General features: G+C 33.7%; 3 protein-coding genes across 4 annotated transcripts; 1 reads left to right on the top strand and 2 right to left on the bottom strand.

The window, feature by feature from the left end:
- Window positions 1–8,871: 8,871 nt before the first annotated feature.
- On the top strand, window positions 8,872–14,112 carry LOC123012371 (zinc finger protein OZF-like). 2 transcript variants are annotated; one of them, XM_044410237.1, is made up of 4 exons: window positions 8,872–9,033; window positions 11,140–11,411; window positions 11,460–12,170; window positions 12,226–14,112. In XM_044410237.1, exons 2-4 carry the CDS (start codon window positions 11,277–11,279, stop codon window positions 12,847–12,849), a joined length of 1,470 nt encoding a protein of 489 aa, XP_044266172.1. In that variant the 5' UTR covers window positions 8,872–9,033; window positions 11,140–11,276; the 3' UTR covers window positions 12,850–14,112. The 2 variants fall into 2 exon arrangements, with proteins under 2 accessions (XP_044266172.1, XP_044266171.1); XM_044410236.1 differs by lacking the exon at window positions 8,872–9,033 and adding an exon at window positions 9,671–11,089.
- On the bottom strand, window positions 9,557–11,138 carry LOC123012373 (DNA repair protein XRCC3-like). The gene is made up of 5 exons (XM_044410240.1): window positions 10,846–11,138; window positions 10,660–10,797; window positions 10,287–10,612; window positions 10,023–10,235; window positions 9,557–9,973 (listed from the first exon to the last, which is right to left on the bottom strand). Exons 1-5 carry the CDS (start codon window positions 10,898–10,900, stop codon window positions 9,776–9,778), a joined length of 930 nt encoding a protein of 309 aa, XP_044266175.1. The 5' UTR covers window positions 10,901–11,138; the 3' UTR covers window positions 9,557–9,775.
- Window positions 14,113–14,177: 65 nt separating the features above from the next.
- Window positions 14,178–19,332, bottom strand: LOC123012369 (pre-mRNA-splicing factor ATP-dependent RNA helicase DHX16). Its single transcript, XM_044410235.1, has 6 exons — window positions 18,822–19,332; window positions 18,457–18,773; window positions 15,206–16,586; window positions 14,934–15,152; window positions 14,692–14,875; window positions 14,178–14,641 (listed from the first exon to the last, which is right to left on the bottom strand). Exons 1-6 carry the CDS (start codon window positions 19,172–19,174, stop codon window positions 14,417–14,419), a joined length of 2,679 nt encoding a protein of 892 aa, XP_044266170.1. The 5' UTR covers window positions 19,175–19,332; the 3' UTR covers window positions 14,178–14,416.
- Window positions 19,333–19,450: the final 118 nt, after the last annotated feature.

Genomic DNA, 19,450 nt, shown 5'->3' with positions numbered 1-19,450 from the left:
TTATTTTGTTTGACAACGATGTCACTTCAACAATTAATTAATTAATTGAATAATATGATTGTTCTTGTTAAAAATTACTTTTTCTATTTCGGTGTTAAAATAAGTCTATTCCAGCACCCAAATGACGTCATTTGAGTGCTGGAATAAGTCGTTGGCGTTAATTTAATTTTAGTGACGTACTTTCTTCACAATTCATTTTCAAATGTGAAAATAGAAATTATTTTTATTTTTTTACAGCCGTCTAAAATTATTCCACATACTTAAACGTCGCCAACCGTCGCAAAATTCTCTAGAAAAAAAATTGAAATTTTCGTTTTTTAATTTATAAAATGATATAAAGCGGCAAAATAGAAAAAATAGTATAAAGCACTTGTTGCAGAAGGTTCTTCAAGCACTCATTTGTTCTTTAACTCGCCGCTACGCGGATCGTTTCGGAATTTCAAATTTGTGCTTGATACCTTCTGCAACTTTAATATACTATTCTATTTTTTATCTTAAAGCTGTTTTTTGCATTCCTTAAAATTATGTTTTTCACAAACATTTTTGTTTTGTTTAACTTGCGTAAACTCATTTGTCTAAGTGACATCGTTGTCAAAAAAGTAAAACCGCCAATGTGATTAGATTTAAAACGCAGAAAAGAATAATAAGTCCAAAATCAATAGAAAAATAATGAATTTTTCTTTCCAATGACTCGGAATAATGAAATTTTAATTACAGATTTGCTCGTTTTAGGTTAAGCAAAAAATCTTCCTGTTAAGTTTTGGCGTAAAAATAAAAAAAATCCTCTTGTAGTCTCTTCCGGGGACATACTGTACAGGGTGCTGCATTTTGGATGTCCGAATAGGGAATCTCGGAAACTAAGAGATTTAGCCAAAAAAAGAGTAATACATTCTGGGGCTCATTTTTTGAGGAAATAATATTGGTTAAAACCGCATCTCGCTATCGTCTTTTGTTTTCGACTTATGGACAAAAATTGACATTTTAGCGAAATCTAAAAAAATTCATATCTTTGTTATTATAGAAGACACGGATTTGAAATAAAGACATTATCCAGGCACTTTTTAACGAGGAATTTAATAATGTATAGTAAAATTCAGGAGGGTAGACCGGTGCGTCATCAATTTCATTTTTTCTTTACCAACTTAAAAGTGAAATAAAAAAAATAAAACAATGTAAATTGAAACAATTAAAGGGTCTCTATAAGGATGATAGCCTTGAACATTAATTTACATATGTACTTCAACTGCACCACTTAAATGTCATTCATGTTCGAGTGAATTTGTCAATTTGACATTGACAACATTATTGTCGTCGTTGAAAGTCTTTTTGGTATAATTTGCAAGTATTTTTCGTTTATTCGTTGATTTCTTGCTTTTGTTCTGCGTCTCGTTGCTTTCTTTTAATAATTCCTTACGATTAAGTAACTTCCATGAAATCAGGCATAAATGCACTTGCGTTAGTGTAAAAAATTGAAATAATGAGGGGTCACCGATAAAAATTAGCCCCCCATCATCTTTAATTTATTCTACAAAAAATAGGGCCAATCTTATAAAAAACCATTCAAATGCTGTTTTAGTACTTTTACATATTGTCTCTGCTATGGCGCAAACCACACTCTTTAAATAAAATTGTGATTATTTGAGATATTTGAGGTAAATATGAGCGTTGTTTAAGAAGTCTATTATTTAATGAAGTAATAAACAATACAAACTGAAATCGACGCATTATTTTGACTCTCACATAAGTAACTTTCTGGTTTTCATAAGATCAGAATAAATATATAATAAAAGTTTCTTAACGTTTATTGTTTGTTTTCGAAGGATGTAAGATGCAACTTTTTTTTGTAGACGTCTTGAATTTAAACTTTTTCTTTTTTCTTACCTGGAAGAATGCATAAGATCGTCTATGGTTTTAAACTCAATGTAAGGAATTAATTGTCCATGCTCCTTATGTTTATGATGATTCCTATTTATGAAATACAGATTTTGCATCCGTTTTCTTCTCAACTTACCCACTGTTTTATACTAATGTACACTAAAAATTCCGAGTTTTAGATACGACATCCAAAAGCATTGAAAAACATAATGATGTAATGAGTACACTGCATGTAGAATGTCATTTCGAATCTATTACATTAAATTTTAAATTCCTTTGCAAAGAATCGTACAAAGCAACACTTTCATCAATAAAAAACTTCTAACTCGTAGATATTGAATCTAACGTCAAAAAATTGACGTTTTGTCATCGCGATGTAAACGTGGTGACGAGAAACGTCAGATGACGCACCGGTCAACCCTCGTGATTTTTCCCATAGTTAACAATTTTTTTCAGTTATTAGTTTAGCCGTAATAAGATAAACTTGTATTTTTTTAAATAGAAATCATAGGCGGCTATGGCAATTTTGAAAAGCTTATTTTTTTCTGATCTAAAAAATATATATTTGTAACGGAATATTTTTTTATAATTATACTTAAAAAATAAAATACATATTTTGTTTGATAATAGTTGGCCATGGAAAAACTATTTCACTCCAAATGTGTAAATAATAATTAATCAGTGTTTTGTGTATGATGATGAAAAAATTGATAAAATTATGAAAATTTAAAAAATACGATACATTAGGAGTATTGAACAAATATGCAAGTGCCTCAAAACAAAATCATTACGTATTTTTAAAAAATCCAAAAATAGGAAAAACAAATGTGTCAACAGTCAAGTCAACACAATTAGAAAAATAGTAGATTATGTTATTAGGAGTAAAAGTGATTGTTTATGTGGTGAAGCTGAACGTTCATTTTGCCGAACGGAGTGAGGCAAATGGATTCAGCTGAGCCACATAAACTCACTTTTACTCCAAATAACATATACTATTTTATCTGCAAACGAGTCAGATGGAACGAAAAGAGCAACACACCAATAATCAAGTAAATCACCTCAATAATCAGGACGCTTTGCAATAAAATCATAACAAACGTCACGAGTCAGTAAGTAAGTATCAAGTAAAAGTGAAAACGCTTAAGCGTAAAAACAGTGTTTTTACTCCATGTCTGAAAAGTAAAACTTTTACCTGTATCATATAGTCATAAAAGTGGTCACTTTTGTGACGTTTGCAGATAAACATTTTTTTGATGATCTAATGGACGCTGCGGAAATCGAAAAACTTTTACAAACTTTAACTTACCCAAAGGAAGACATGGAAATGTGTAAGGAATTTGAAGAGCCATGACATATTTCGCGCTCCTGATCAAAGATTAACATGTACCACCGAGGTGAAACATCGAATCATCACGGAACCAGTACCTCCTATTTCAAAACGGCCTTATCGAGTACCGTACCATCGCAAACATATTTTGGATAAGGAAATCCAAACACTCTTAAAAAACGATATTATACAAGAAAGTTCTTCTCCATGGTCAGCACCAGTCATCCTTATCGAGAAGAAGAGACACTCTGGCGAAGATCCCGAATTTCGCCTTTGCATCGACTACAGAGAATTGAATAAAGTCACTAAACCAGACTTCTTCACCCTACCAATATTACAAGAAACAATTGATCAGCTAACTGGAGCTTCCTTATTTTCAATCATGGACATGGCCAGTGGATATTTTCAAGTAGAACTTCACCCAGATGATCGAGAAAAAAGTGCCTTCAGTACTCCTACAGGACATTATGAATTTAAAAGAATGGCAATGGGTCTTCGAAACGCACCCAGTACATGGCAACGCCTCATGTACTCAGTTTTCTCAGGCTTAGTTGGACTTGCTTGGTCTACTTAGATGATGTTATTGTGTTTAGTACATCAGATGTCAAAGAACACTTACAACGCTTACGCGATGTTTTTGACAGAATGAGACAAGCCAATCTTAAATTAAAACCCACCAAATGCAACTTTCTTATGAAAGAAGCCAAATATCTTGGACARATCATTTCKGCGGAAGGYATAAAAACCGATCCGGKGAAAACAAAAATCGTATRTGCGTATCCYGTACCCAAGAATCCAAAAGGAGTCAGAGCTTTCTTAGGATTATGCGGATTCTACCGGAAATTCATACCAAATTTTGCCACAATTGTAAAGCCTCTCATTCAGTTAACAAAGAAAGATGTGAAATATCAGTGGGACCAAGAACAAGAAACCGCCTTTAACACACTTAAATAAGCCTTAACAACACCACCTGTGTTAAAATACCCCGATTTTAGAAGACCATTTATCTTAGCGACCGACGCTTCAGGAATAGCCATCAGCGCTATCCTCTCACAGAAATACGAAATAGAACATCCTGTTTGTTATGCTAGCAGATGCCTTAAGGATCCGGAAACTCGATACAGCACCATCGAAATAAAAGCACTCGCCATCGTTTGGGTAGTGAAATATTTCCGATGTTATCTCATAGGCACGAAATTTACCATCATCACCGACCACAGGCCATTAAGATATCTTTTAACCATAAAAGAACCAAGTTCTGGATTAGGAAGATGGGCTATGACACTAGCCGAATTCGACTTTGAAGTCCAATATCGTCCAGGAAAACAACACCACGTCGATGATTTCACTAGAATCGACTATCCTGATGAAACAGAAGAACTGATACGATATATCGATACCGAATGCACTCCCATCATCTACGACCTCGAAGAAATTAAAAAGACACAACAAGAGAATCCTGAAGTTGCTAAATTACTCCACCAAGAAGGGATCTACCAAGCGCCAAACGGACTCATTTATAAGGAAAGAAAACCAGGGGAAAGACAAGACAAATTAATAGTTCCAAAAAGAATGCAGCGGAGGCTCATCCAATTATATCATGACACACCATTCATGGCCCATGGGGACAGGAAAAAGACTACAGAATTACTTTAAAGAGAATTCTACTGGAAAGGAATGACTCAACAGATTCGAAAATACTGCGAGGGATGTCACTTATGTAACATCCCCATCCATCAGCTGAGATACAAACCATGCCAGTTCCAACTTGCACTTTTGGACTAGTGTCTATGGATATAGTCGGTCCACTCAACTTGACAACCAACGGAAACAAATACATACTCACTTGTATGGACTACCTAACTCGTTACCCTGAATGCATCGCAATAACAGATATGAAGGCAGAAACCATCGCAAGAGCCTTCGTTAATAACATCATTTTACGCCATGGAACACCACGAATACTCTTAACAGATTGTGGAACGCAATTTTTATCAGAGTTATTCAAAGAAATCTGCCAAAAGTTAACCATCAAAAAAATACAAACAACTCCATACCGACCATCAACCAACGGAGTAATTGAACGCATGCACCATGTACTCAAAACTATGCTATCCCATTACATCACTGAGGAAAATAGCGATTGGGACGAAATGCTGCCTTATGTACTAATGGCATATAGAAATCGCCCACATGAAGCAACAAAAGAATCACCTTTCTTTTTGATGTATGGACGTGATATGGAACTACCATTTCACTCTGTCCTCAAACCGGATAGACTGGCAGGTATTACGTATTTAGTCGACCATCCTTGAATGACAAAACAAAGTAACTCGTTAGCGACGACAGGATTTCTTCCAATTTCAACACTCGAGGAGCAAATATTTGCCAACCCAAAAATCCGATCTTCTAATTTAGAATATGAAACGGTCTCTCGTACAGCCATGTTATCAACGATTAATGAACAAACTCTTTCAGGAATTGTTAGATTTTCAATTTCCGATGTTAAGCGATTTTTGATTAAGTGATTGTTGTCTGTTCCCAAATATTTTTGTAAGGTGGTTTTGCACGGTAATTTAAGAATTGAATTTCTAGGAAAACTATAGCCTTTCGGCGAACAAAATTTTCATGCGATGCATTGCCGTATTGTATTTTCACTCCACCTCGGAATTTTTTTGTTAAAATTACTAATCTGATCTAAAATAAATGTTGCGCGGGGGTTCATTCGACCAGCTTGTTCCTTAATACTTTTTAATATTTTCCATTCTGCGTCCTCTTCTATTTTAGATTTCTGTTCTTTTGCAGTCATCAATTCTTGCTTTATACGATTGCAGTCGGTTGAGTTTTCTTGTAAGGCATTTATTTGTGTATATTAAATTGTTGATTTCATTTACTGACAGAGAGGTTTGAACGCTAGCAGAAAATGTAGTCGTATTGTTGGCATTATACTCTATATTTGTTATTTTTTCTTCAGTATTAAACTAAAATTTTGTAGTATTGAATGAAAAGCATAAGGAAAAAAGGAATCAACAAACCTCAAATATGGTTGGAATAGTTCCTAAAACTAATTTTCGTCGTTTTCCAGTTGTAATAAAACATTCTTTGGGGAAATGTTTATCGCACACGAGTGCATAATCCGTTAATTGTAGATCTAATAATATTTTAAGCGGTGAATTAAAAATATATATAAAAATTTAAAATGAGTACTTGTATGCTTGGCCAAAATTTCTTTCCATTTTAAATTTAATTCAAAATTTGCCGGCAAGGAATGATACGACGCTTTCTCATTTGGTTGATAATATTTTACGCAACATGTTCGTTTGTGAGGCATTGTGAGGAAATGCAAATTTCAAATTTCTAACTCAAATTTCAAATAATTACGACGTTTGACGCGTGATTTTGGTAACTATGGTAACAAGAAAAGTTTTCGGAAGAAATTAACAGATGGCGATACATTAGAGTACGCTGTCAGAACCACTTTTTTTGCAATGTGAAGGGAAACTTCCTTCATTAATCAAGGAAGCCGTGGTTGTACCAACAATAGTTGAGACTCATTATAGAATAAGACGATTACCCCCCACGGTGGTTCATGGGACTTGGGGTAGAGATGCCCTAAACAAATTTGCATTTCTTAAGACAAAGGTTTGTAGGAACAGATGGTCCGTAACAGAAATTTGTTTTTGGACTTTCATAAAAAAAAAAAATAATTAATTTTAATATTCAGCTGTATTTTGAGATTGTTTCTTTACAAATCTGCATTATCACTTTAATATTAAATTAATATATAAATTCCCAAATGTTTGCCTGTAATAAATTAAAAGCCTACCACGAAAATTCCTGAATACCGCTCTTTTGTAAATCTTCAGGGTAGTACCACCGCAAGGCTGCTTAATCCTCGATAAAGCTTTGCATACGTCAATCTTAAATATTCCTGGTGACGACTATAATTGCCAATTGATTACAAACAAAATGGAACAATTATTCTTCAAATACAACACCGGCTTTGTTATCGTTTTCTTGGAAAGAATGTACTGGAATTTATTGGGTGTTGAAAACAATAATATTTACCAGAATTCTTTGGGTTAATCCCTTTTTGGGATACCTGTTACAATTTTCCAATTTTAATTTAGCAGTCTATTAGTATTGTTTAATCTGTTCATGTCGTTTGTGTTCTTTCCGCTGTGGCGGGTGTTTAAGACTCTTTGATAAAAGTTGAATTCTTTTACGGTCCGAGCGGGTTACGCCACAAGAAGAATAAAATTTATTTGAGGTAGGTTCTCCAGCGTTAATTTGTGGAGCCAATCACTTTGGGAAGATGAAGGATTTAAGCAGTCAGAAATCCAAGTAATTAAATTAACAATAACAATTTATTAAAGAAATGAAAGTGTAGAAAATATTATAAAATAAAACTAAATAAAATAAAAGAAAATCAAATAAAATAAAAGAGTAAACATTTTACTATTCCGTTCATGTTAAGGTTTACATTCCCAATTAAAGAATCTACTGATCTATACCACATAAAGTAATAGTTTAGTATCAAACAACTAACTTAATTCAATTCCTACTAGCTACGTCCAATACAGTTAAAATGTTCAACCAACTTATTCTTATTGAAATTGAAGTAACTATATGAAAAAAGAACATATGTTTGACGCGGCCCAAGAATTGTGTTTCATAGTAAATACTGGCAATTCAAAAGTAGAGTTTTGCTGGTCTGATACCGAAGAGGAGAACGAAGAAATTAAGCATTCAGCCTCTATAAATAAAAAAAAATTAAAATAAATTGTTATAAATAAATATAAAATAATTTTAGATATTATTCACTTTATTAATTCACCAATTGAATTTTTACAAATAAAAGTAAAAATTGCCCTTACTCAATACTCTCAAATTTCACACGGTATCCCGTTCCCGTTTCACGAACAGAACCACTACGCCACTGATTCAAAGCTTACAAAATTCAAATTTACAGTACATTTTGAAACTTTGTTTATACATAATAAACATTTTATTGATTTTTTAAGTGACGATAATTTTAAATGACAACTTATTGATTAATAAATACCTATAATAAAAATATCACACCGCATTCGAGAATATGGTAGAATTCTTTTAATTTTACCCGAATGACATAAACTTTGTTGTCTCTCTCGCTCTTCAAGTAAATAGGTAGGAGCAAGTAAGATAAACATTATGCCGCTCTCTGGTCCCAAGAGTGGTATTTTGTCTTTCTCGCACTTAGGTCGTTTAAAAGAGACAGCAAACTTTAGCACGCCTATCTACTTCACTCAACCAAAATATAACAGTGATTCTCAATAGGTTACAAAATGCAGCAAGAAAAATTGACAATTAATTAATGAATGGATGTTTAATAAAATAAACAGACCGTTAACATTTTGTTTTGCTTGAAAACATACAAGACTTAATAATTTATTAAAAAAGTAATAATAATAATAACAAATTTTAGCTTAGTGGGGTCTCATAGTTTGAGAACGACTGGTGGTCCCTCCTATTTTCAGCTACGATTTTGACTGTTTGCATTTTGTCTCACTCATTCGCATAGTAACAAAAATGACAAAACTATTAGCGCATGGGATTGTGTTATTTGACACAGTTTTACCACAGATTAGTTGCTTGCTAATCTGTGGTTTTACGATAAACGGTAAAAATTAAAAGAATATTACTATAGTATATTAAAGAACGGGTTTCGTAAGGAAAGTTTTGTTGAACAAGTTCAGGTTTATGAAACGAGCAGCGAAACGCAAGTTTTACAAAAACGAGTTCATACAAATGACTTCATGAAACAAGTTTTCGAGGGAGGATTTTGTCAGGTATCTGGACCAACTTGGTATTGCCCAACCCATTGTGCTAAACAAGATAACGGAAAATTTCCATTTATTCATGTAGCAAATTTATATATTTTTTTAATTTAGTCTGCTGTTCTATGGAACATTTTTAGGTCAAACAACGTTTTTGAACAAATGATCAAAAATTAATTTAATTTATTCCAAATTAAAACCATATTTTAATGTCATTTGTCCAAAAATACAAATTTTCTAACATTGACTAAAAACTATATTTTCAAATTGACAGATATTTTTACTAATAAAATATTAGTTAAATTAGTAAAAAAGTCAGAGAAATTCATCGAAATTTAGACTAAGGAGGTCTGTTGACTCCTGGCTTATTTTCTCAATATTTAATTCTATTTTCTAACAAACTATAATGTTAAAATACATGTTACAAATAAATAAACGTAAAAAATCAGAAGTGTTTCCAAAATCAGATTTTCCAAAACTGTTTTATATTATCAAGGGTAATTTTTGTAAGAGTTAGGAAAAGAAAAAATTGCAGTTGTGTTTTTTAAAAACTTCTATTTTCTGTAATTGTAATTTTTACAAGAAATGAAAATAAAAAATGTTTCCACCATGTATCATAGAAACTTTGAACAAAGATAAACAAAATATAAAATTATGAATATTGAAAATATGTATATACATTCTTATTTACAAAAATATGTTTTATTACTTTATAAAATGTAGCTGACTTTTCAACATTTTATTATTATTATTGTTATTCAACAGTTTTTAAACCTTCCTCTGTAATGGTGAATCCACAAGTTTGATTTGATAAGTCAGGCGCAAAAATAATTTCAAATTCTCTGTTTTTCTTATTTTCATATCTGGTGATATTAAAACGGTAAGTAATACAGTTGCTCCAAGCTAATCCTAGACAAGGTTCAGTAATATTTGTTGTTGGATTATCAGTTACCTACATTTCATATAAATTTTAATTGCATTTTTTAATTTTTTTATCATACCTGATTGACACAAACTACTGCAAATCCATATTTTTTTGCAAGTTTATTCAACGAGGTTATTATTGAGATAAAATCTTGACTTCTGTTTTTATAATCAACATCCAAAGATTCGCTTCGAAAAATCCCCGCAATTGAGTCAATCACAACCAATCCCACTTTTTTCACTAGTAAAAGTTTTGGTAAAGAATTGGCTAAACATCGTTTCAACTGTCCCTGCAAATTTATTTTAATGAAATCAATCAAGAGAGATTTACAAAAACATACAACATCCGCTATATGTTCAATAAAAATATTGTCTTCAAAATGTATACCCAAATCGTGATATTTGAGAGAAAATGTTAAACCCAAACTTTTCAGTCTTTTAATAGGAAAAGCATCTTCTGTGGATAAATAGACTACACTTTTTTGTAAACCTCCCAAACTAGTTGGTAACTGTGTCATTAAAGACAGTTGTAAGCAAAACTGTGTTTTTCCCACACCACTATAACCAAAAATTTCTGAAATTCCGTTTACTGCAATACCGCCTCGCGTTATTGCATCTATTGCTGAACACCCTGCACTGATACGCTGCCATTTAGGTATTTCTTTCGCTAAAAATACATTTCGGTATCTACATTTTCCAATTATAAATCAATACCTGTCCGTATTTTCCCGCTTAAAATTATATTTGCACTTTCTTTCAAAACTTCTTCAATACAATTTGAGTCAAGATGCGTAATCTCCATTAATTGGGTTTTCGTATGCCAAAAAAAATCACTTGGTGAGACAATATTTGCTGTAAAAAAATTATTCGTACTAAGTGTTTATAAATATTTTATGTTACCTTTAAGAAGAGATTCAAATACGGTGGGAGACACTTTTTCTTTTAGTTTATCCATTGTCTAAACAAGTTATTTACATTTTTCAAACTCTTGACACATAACCTAAAATTGTTGCTTTTACAGACATGTGTAATCTGTAACTCACCACTAGAGAGCGCAATGGTTGATTAAACATTTTTTGCTCAAATAATGTTATAAAAGTTAAATAAGTCACTGTGATGACAATATGAAATAACTTGTTATTAGGTATTTACATTATCACTTTAATGTTTTTTACAACACAATTATTATTTTAGCCCCTGATATCAGGCAACTAGCAATTCAGCTGGCGTTTATTTCATTTCCTCCAATGCTTTTGCCGTATGTCTTTCTCTGTTTACGTTGGTCAGATCAATTTTCGAATAAGACAACAAAAATGTTGTGTCTTTAAGATATGAATCCGTTTTCGGAATTTGAACACATACAAATCGAAGAAGTATGCCGAATATGCCTTACCAAGAAAGATCAGATGAGTTTAATTTATGAAACTGGTTTAGCAGACATGCTTTTGGAATGTGCTTCTGTCCAGGTAAGTGAACAATTAAATGAACAAAAAATTGCATTTTAATTCCTTAAGGTAACACCTGAGAATGGATTGTTTAATTTAGTATGCCAGCAGTGCCAGAACGAAGTCAGTCGTTGGTACCTCTTTAAACAGCAAGTAGTCCGATCATTTGAAGTCGGTAAATGGTTATTGGAGAGGCGAAACAAAAAAATTGAAAATGATGAATTAACAAATGCAATAAAAGATGAAGTCGACATTCCCTCAACTGATTTTGAGAAAAGTGGCTTAAATTTTGATGTAAATATTGCTTTCAACACATTAGATGACAACAGTAGAGATATACAAAGACTGAAAACGGGCTTGGAATTCAGTAGTAATCAAACCAGTTTTGTAGTCAGTAACACCGATAATCAAATTTTGAACACCCAAAGCGACTCTCAATCAAAAAAGAAGAAAACACAAGAGGACCTTGTTTGTAAAATTTGCCATAAACAATGTGTCACCACCAATTCCTATAACCGGCATATCAGAACGCATGACAATGCTAGACCATTCGTTTGTAGCAAGTGTGATAAGGCTTTTAAGACAACCCAAGTGTTATCAGAACACATGAAAAGACACTATGACGACAGACGCCACCAGTGTGCATTATGCAGTAAAAAGTTTTACTCAAAAGCGAGTCTCAACGACCACTTGCGGAGCCACACGGGGGAGAAACCTTTCAGGTGTGAAGTATGCGAAAGGGCTTTTGGGACGAAGGCTATCCTTAGGCAACACTTGGGGGTAATTACACACACAACTAAACGATTTGGTTCTTACAATTTTTAATTTTCTTCAGATTCACACAGTGCGTGAGAAGAAACACCAATGCAACATTTGCGGTAAATTCCTGCTTTCTGCCGGCAGTCTAGACACCCATGTAAAGAAACATTCCGGTATAAAACCATTCTGCTGTTCCAGTTGTGATAAAAGTTTTTTCACTAAAGAAGCAATGCAGAGACATTTCGACGCAATCCACGACAGTGATAACAACTTCCTGTGTAATTTCTGTTCAAAAGTGTGTTCAACAAAAGTCCATCTTAATAATCACATGAAAAAGAAACATCTAGGTTTGGGGAAACCCCCAAATGCGCTGTGTACCGAATGTGGGAAACAGTGTGGTTCCGCAGCGGAATTGAAGGTCCATGTGAGGGTTCATACTGGAGAAAGGCCTTACACGTGCGATATTTGCAATAAAAGGTTTATCGCTAAAGGTAATCTGAATTCGCATAAGTGGAGACATACGGGGAAGAAGCCGTTTTTGTGTAATCATTGTGGAAAAGCGTTTGGGGAAAAGTCCACGTTGAAAGTACACGAAAGGACACACACAGGGGAACATCCGTATAAATGCGAAATTTGCGAAAAAGCTTATGTGCAGAGCAGTGCGCTGAAGACACATATGAAGAATCACGGGAATCAGTAAGAGATTTAGTTATTTGGTGTGGATTTTGGGTGATAAAGACTAGTCAAGATTTTGAATTGTTTGAGTAATATGACTGATTTTTTTATTTTGTTTACTTATTTATTGCGATCTAATTGGTGACAAAATAATAGAACTCCTTCCAGAAGAGGAAAATAAGGAAAAACATCTCAAGTAATTAAAAAAAATGAGATTATTTTATTATTTTGCTTTTCGTATGAAATAAGTTCTTTTCATTTTCGTAATTTTATTTACAAAAGTCCAATCATACAGGGTGATTTTTAAAAAACGGCAAGCGCCGTAAGATTTTTATTTATGGCCTAATAATTAATTTCAAAAATTAAAAAAGAAATTAAATTGCTTTCAATATAGTGTAAGCTGCGAATTATAGAATTTTTTAAAATGTTATTGCTTATTTTAGGCTATTTTCAACTTTCTAATTTTAAATTGGAACCCATCTTTTCTTCTTTATAATTTAGTGCAGACATGTAAAAATTATTTCACTTTTACTAAAAATCATTTTCAAAAAAATTGTCAAAGTTAAAAAAATATTAAAAGTTAATAAAATCTTGTATAGCATGATGTCAAATAAAATAATGCCATTATTGTAATATCAGAAAGCAACAAATAAAAGAAAATGTTGCCAATAGGAGACATTCAGCAAAGTAGCTGACCTATGGTGGCAGGCTAGAAACTATCTAAATGGGGAAAACATATTTTGAAAATATCAGTTATCCATTTTTGTCAATTTGACAAGTCAGTTTAAATATGAATAATATGGTGTACATGTCTGTACCAAGAAAACTAATATCTTCCAAATTATGAAAAAAATTGGATCCCTATTTAAATTATAAAATTGAATATAGTCCAAAATATACGACATTTGAAACAATTCCACAATTGTCAGCTTTTAAAAGCCATTTATTCAATCCTCTATGTTAAAATTGAATTTTATCTACTCTTTTCTTCATGTTAAAATGAAATTTTATCGTCTAGAATCTAGACTGTAGATAGCAGATGTTAGACTATTTCTTTATCAACTGTTATGGGTAGATAAAGTAGCATTTTAACCGCAAGGATAGATAAAGTAAGACTTTAACAGCAAGGGTAGATAAAATGTTTTAACTTTTATTAATAACCATAGTAACGGAGCTCATTGCGATTTTTGGGCCAAAGATTGTACTTTTTTTTTGAAATTTAATTTTTTTTCTTAAACTTGAAGTCCTATAGAATTTTTTTTTGTATTACACACGACGATAATGATTGTTTATCTACTCATGAAATAACTTAACCTTTTCACTGGTAGATAAACAATCTCTTTATCGTCTTGTATAATAAATAACTATTAATTTTTGAAATCTGGTCATAAATATAAATTCTATAGTGCTTGCCGTTTTTTGAAAATCACCCTGTATAAATATTTAAATGCATTTGTATCGTTGTGTACTAAGTACTACAAATACATAATTTTTAATGAAATGTCTTTTACTTTTAAAATTTCTCAATTACTTTTTCTTTAATACAAGTAATAAAAATTAGGTAATCAAAACTTTCCGATTCTAAAAAACCTTTATTCAGTTCTAGTGCTACGCCCGACAGTCTTTGGCATCTTTTTGTTAGTGGAATCCTCCAATTCCTTTTGCTTGTAATAATGAGGAGCAACCTCCAATAACCACTTACTTTCAATTTCAATAACTTGTCTCATAAACTCTTTGGTGGTAAAAACCAGTTCGTGATAAAGAACCCACCTTGGTAAATCTTCAAAAAGGGCGCTATTGGGATGTATTGTGACACTCTAAAATTTCACCTCAGTACAAAAGGAACTACAAATTTACTGATAAAAACCTGATTATGTTTAACCGTTTTGTAAGTCCCCCCTTTCGATAAGCGAGCAATGTGGTAAAAATAACCGGCGGTTATAGCCTTTTTAATGTTTGCAGTTTCGGTAACATTTGAAACCATATCGATTTCAACTCTTTGCATTAAACCTACCAACTGTTCCCTAACATCGCGAGCTCTTTTCATAGATCTGTAACAAAATAAAAATAAAAGTTATTTCAAACAATCTATTGGAGTACTTAATTCACCTATATTGTATAAAATTTTCGTAGCACCATTGAGTTGAATAATCGGAATCTCTCCATTGGTTGTACACATTTAACAGACTTAAATGGTCACCCCCGATGTGATTGAAGTTTTTTCGTGCTGTGTCAGCATGAATGATTTTATCCTTGGGTCTGTAAAAAATCGCTCCATTGACCGAAAGCATTGCAGCTATGGTCACAATCTCTTCTGAACATTTGTATCTGTAAAAGTGTCAACCAATAACAATTTAGTACAAAAGGTAAAAATACTTCACTTTTCTGAAGCTAGCAACATTTTCGCCATCATCGGATCAACCGGAAACTCTGCCATCCTCCTCCCCAATTTGGTCAACTCCCCGTGATGATTCAACGCCCCCAATGCATACAACTGCTCCAGCGCCAACACAAGTGTTTCATGTGGTGGCGGATCAAGAAAATCAAAATGCACCAAATCATTAATCCCCAATGCCTTCAACATCAACACAGCATTCCCTAAATTAATCCTTTGTATCTCCGGCACTGTATTATCCTCCAACTCGTGTTTATACGACCAGGCGGTGTACAACCGGAAACATTTGCCGGCGGCCACTCTACCCGCCCTCCCGGCTCTTTGATTGGCCGACGCTTTCGAAATTGGTACCACAATCAAACTCTCCATTCCCGTTCGCGAATTGAAATGATTCTGTTTAGCAAAACCGGGATCGATGACATAAATGATGTTGTCTATAGTTAAAGATGTTTCGGCGATGTTTGTCGCGAGGACGACTTTTCGGGCACCTGGAGGAGTCGGTTCGAAGATTTTCGCTTGCATGTCACTTGGGAGATTCGCATAGACGGGTAAAATCATCAATTCCTTAACTTTGGAACCTAAACGGCGGACACGATCTTGTAGTAATTCCTGACAAGTTTCAATTTCGTCCTGGCCGGTTAAAAATACAAGAATGTCACCTAAAGGTTGAGTCGCGTGGATTTGGAGAACGGAAACGACACAAGCGTCAACGTAATCCGCCTCAGGGGCTTTAGTGTAGTAGATATCAACAGGAAATCGACGTCCTGGAATCCGGAAAATGGGGGCATCGTCGAAAAACTCGGAGAACTTTTGGGCGTCAAGAGTCGCACTCGAAATCAACAATTTCAAATCGGGTCGAAACCGGGCGATGTCTTTGACTAGACCGAACAAAATATCCGTATGTAACGTCCTTTCGTGGGCCTCATCGATTATCATAACACTGTAAGACTGCAAATCCGGCTCTGATAAAAACTCGCGATGAAGAGTACCATCTGTCATGTATTTAATAATGGTTCGTTCAGACGTACAATCTTCGAATCTGATTGCATATCCGACTTCGTTTCCGAGTTTCACTTCCATTTCTTGGGCTACACGAGCCGCCACTGACATCGCAGCGACTCGTCGAGGTTGAGTACAACCAATTTTTTTACCGTCATTGGTGAAACCGGCTTCGTGTAAGTATTGGGGAATTTGGGTTGTTTTTCCAGAGCCGGTTTCACCCTCGATTATCAAGACTTGATGTTCGCGAACGGCTTGAATCAAGTCGTCTCTGAATGGGTAAACTGGGAGATTTTTCTTCGTTTCTTGGATGTCGAGCTTCTTTTTTTCTTTTTCAGTTAATTCGGGCTCTTTTTTCTCTCTTGTACCTGAAATGGGTAAGTAAGTAGCCCAGTCAAATTAGACAAATCGGTGGAAAAAAATCCTAGAGAGTTGGATTTTTTTAAACGCTTTCTTTACACTTGGGTAAACGTATATCAGAAGTCCCCCAAGGTGGGGGGCGAGCTCTAGGAGGGGGAGGGTGTTAAAGGTGTCTTTTTTTGTTTTTTTGCTTATATCTCGGAAATTATCACTCCTATAAGTTTTTATCTTCTTATCAAAATTAAAGCTTACAAAATTTCCTACAAAAAAATGGTCCTTTGCATTTTTGTTGTAGGACTAACCGTAAGCGAGTTATAGGGCAGAAAAAAACATCATTTATTTGCATTTAAAACAGAATTAGTCTTGTAATTTAAAAAAAAAACTGACATTAAATTAATTAAAATTACTGGGTCCAATACTTCATTAAAGGAAGGGGGAGTCACGAGTCATACAAACTCATCGTTTATGTTTTTATGCAGAATTTTCTGTAGAAGTCCATTTCTGCATCAAAATTTCATACAAAAACCATAGGCTTCAAAAGTTTGGAGTCTACATAAAATTGCATTAAAAATCCTTTGAAACACATTTCATTAGCATTTAGTAAGTATTTATAATGTGTAGAGCGTTCCCCAACTAAGCTGGTCTGCCTGAAAGGTGACTCGGGTGTAAACATTTAAACGGAGATATAAATAAAAAATTTGGATGAAAGAGAGAATCAATCTGTAAGGGGGTTAAATGGCGTGTAAATGTTTAGACAGAGATATAAACATAAAATTGTTTAGAGATGTAAAGGGACACTAAAATCAGATTTTCGAAAATTAGTTTTTAAGGGAATAAAACGGTGTACACATTTAAAGGGATATAAAAACATTAAATTTAGAAAATATGATCCTTAGAGAGTATACCTAGAACTGCACTTTTCAAATTTTAATGAAATAAAATTGAGTTTAAATGCTTAAAAACAAAATTAGAAACATGAAATTTCGAATTTTGAGTGCAGAAGCACACTGAGACGACACTTTACGAAAATCAACATTTAATATTTATCCATAAACATAGCCTACTATAACTGAATCCTATACATAACATGTAATTATCTAGCTTTATAGAGTACCTAAGCCTATGGAATGGTTTTGTGAATGGGCTTTTTCCCATTTTATATCAGAAATACACGCGGACAAAGTCGAAGGCAAATGCTAGTTCAGCATATAAGGATGACTCGGAAGACTTGATAGACCCTCGTGGCACCCTCTAATAAACTGTTGGATCCAATTCAATTTACTGTGAGCTTTATTTAAATCATCGATATTAAATCATCTATCTATTAATATTGTACTGAACAAGAGTGTAATTCGGCTTTCAATGTTTAAGTTGAAGACGAAGATGCAGCATATGAGGACGACTCGGAAGACTTTACAGACTCTCTAATGAAGTGTTGTACCCAATAAATTCAATTGGCCTTCAGTTTTTTCAAATCACAAGATTAATTCTGTTTTAAATGCGGATAAAGCACATTTTTTTAAATGATGTTTTTTTTTCAGCCCTATAACTCACTTACAGTTAGTCCTACAACAAAAATGCAAAGGACCATTTTTGTAGAAAATTTTGTAGGCTTTAATTTTGATAAGCAGGCAAAAACCGTTAGGAGTAATAGTTTCCGAGATATAAGCAAAAAAACAAAAAAGACACCTTTAGCCTCCTCCCCCTCCTCGAGCGCGCCCCCCACCTTCGGGGACTTTTGATATATGCCTATCCAAGAATAAAGAAAACGTTTTTAAAAAATTCCAACTCTAGGAATTTTTTCCACCGATCGCCCTATTTTTGTCTAATTTGACTGGGCTAAATTTCAGAATGATATAAAAATATTGATTGACTGACCTGGCATTTGCAAAACTTGGATAAAGTCAATCTGGTCCTCTAGAAGTAAATCATATTCATCTTTCTTCATGGAATCTTTAGCCCCAAATTTGAAGACCGCCGATGCCATTTGGTCCTTCTCCCATTTCTTCTGTTCCGATTGCGGTACCTTTTCAAACTCATCAACTTCCACATAATCCGCTGTTGAGCCTTTACCCAAATCCCTAGGCATGTGATACCTCTGCACCCTTTCCAGTTCACGCGCTTTTTCATGTTCCTGTGCCAACCTCAACAATTCTCTCTTTCGGTCACGTTCCTTTTTCTCTCGTTCTGTTAAACTAAAATTTCAGATTCACATTTATCTTAAACTAATTTCAATAACTCACATTTCTTCTTCAAAAAGGTACTCATCATCGGCAATATCTTCTTCCAGTTCCGCAATTTTATCATCTTTACGTTTCTCTAAATATTTCCGTCTTGATTGTACCCTTAAGGCAGGAATCATTTTTTCGCGATCTTCCGTTTCCATTTTGAGCCTCTTGGCGGCTTCTTCATAAGCTCTTCGGTCTGATGCTTGGACAATGTTTCGGACTTTAGCTTCATCACGTTTTTTAAGTCTACTGGCGAATTCATCACGTTCTTTCAGGTCTTTACGACGAGCTTCTTCCTCACTGTCGATAGACTCGGAATCAGAACTCGATTCGTAGCGCTTACGTCCCTTCTTGTCTTTTTTGCCCATGGTGAATAAAGTACAGTAAAAGTGTTCACAATAAAATATTACACCACCTGCTTTACTTATAATAATGCACTTTATGTTTAATTAACAAGTGTTTTACTTAATTTTGCATTCTTTCATCAACAATAACATAACCTCTAAACGTCAAAACAAATTTTACAAGTAACTCTGACATTTAAGTCCCGAAATACAAAAATTCAGAAGCTGCGAAACAAACACTGAATCTTCCCAAGTTAATTTTTTTTCAATTTAAAAATGTAGGTATAAAAAACAACAGTA

This window comes from Tribolium madens, unplaced genomic scaffold (assembly GCF_015345945.1).
Source record: "Tribolium madens isolate multiple individuals breed KSU strain unplaced genomic scaffold, Tmad_KSU_1.1 Scaffold_96;HRSCAF=242;Tcas5.2_LG5, whole genome shotgun sequence".
In the NCBI taxonomy this organism is placed as follows: Eukaryota; Metazoa; Arthropoda; class Insecta; order Coleoptera; family Tenebrionidae; genus Tribolium; species Tribolium madens.
This window is presented reverse-complemented; position numbering and strand designations above follow the sequence as displayed.

Excerpts from the sequence above, each read along its gene's own strand:
- LOC123012373 (XM_044410240.1), bottom strand. The coding sequence starts at position 10,900 with ATGGATAAACTAAAAGAAAAAGTGTCTCCCACCGTATTTGAATCTCTT. Across the intron at positions 10,613-10,659 it reads AAGCGGGAAAATACGGACAG|CGAAAGAAATACCTAAATGG; the intron begins GTATTGATTTAT and ends ATGTATTTTTAG. Across the intron at positions 10,236-10,286 it reads TTGAACATATAGCGGATGTT|GGACAGTTGAAACGATGTTT; the intron begins GTATGTTTTTGT and ends ATAAATTTGCAG.
- LOC123012369 (XM_044410235.1), bottom strand. The coding sequence starts at position 19,174 with ATGGGCAAAAAAGACAAGAAGGGACGTAAGCGCTACGAATCGAGTTCT. Across the intron at positions 15,153-15,205 it reads ATGTTGCTAGCTTCAGAAAA|ATACAAATGTTCAGAAGAGA; the intron begins GTGAAGTATTTT and ends ACACTTTTACAG. Across the intron at positions 14,642-14,691 it reads AAACGGTTAAACATAATCAG|AGTGTCACAATACATCCCAA; the intron begins GTTTTTATCAGT and ends GTGAAATTTTAG.
- LOC123012371 (XM_044410237.1), top strand. The coding sequence starts at position 11,277 with ATGAATCCGTTTTCGGAATTTGAACACATACAAATCGAAGAAGTATGC. Across the intron at positions 11,412-11,459 it reads TGGAATGTGCTTCTGTCCAG|GTAACACCTGAGAATGGATT; the intron begins GTAAGTGAACAA and ends TAATTCCTTAAG. Across the intron at positions 12,171-12,225 it reads TCCTTAGGCAACACTTGGGG|ATTCACACAGTGCGTGAGAA; the intron begins GTAATTACACAC and ends AATTTTCTTCAG.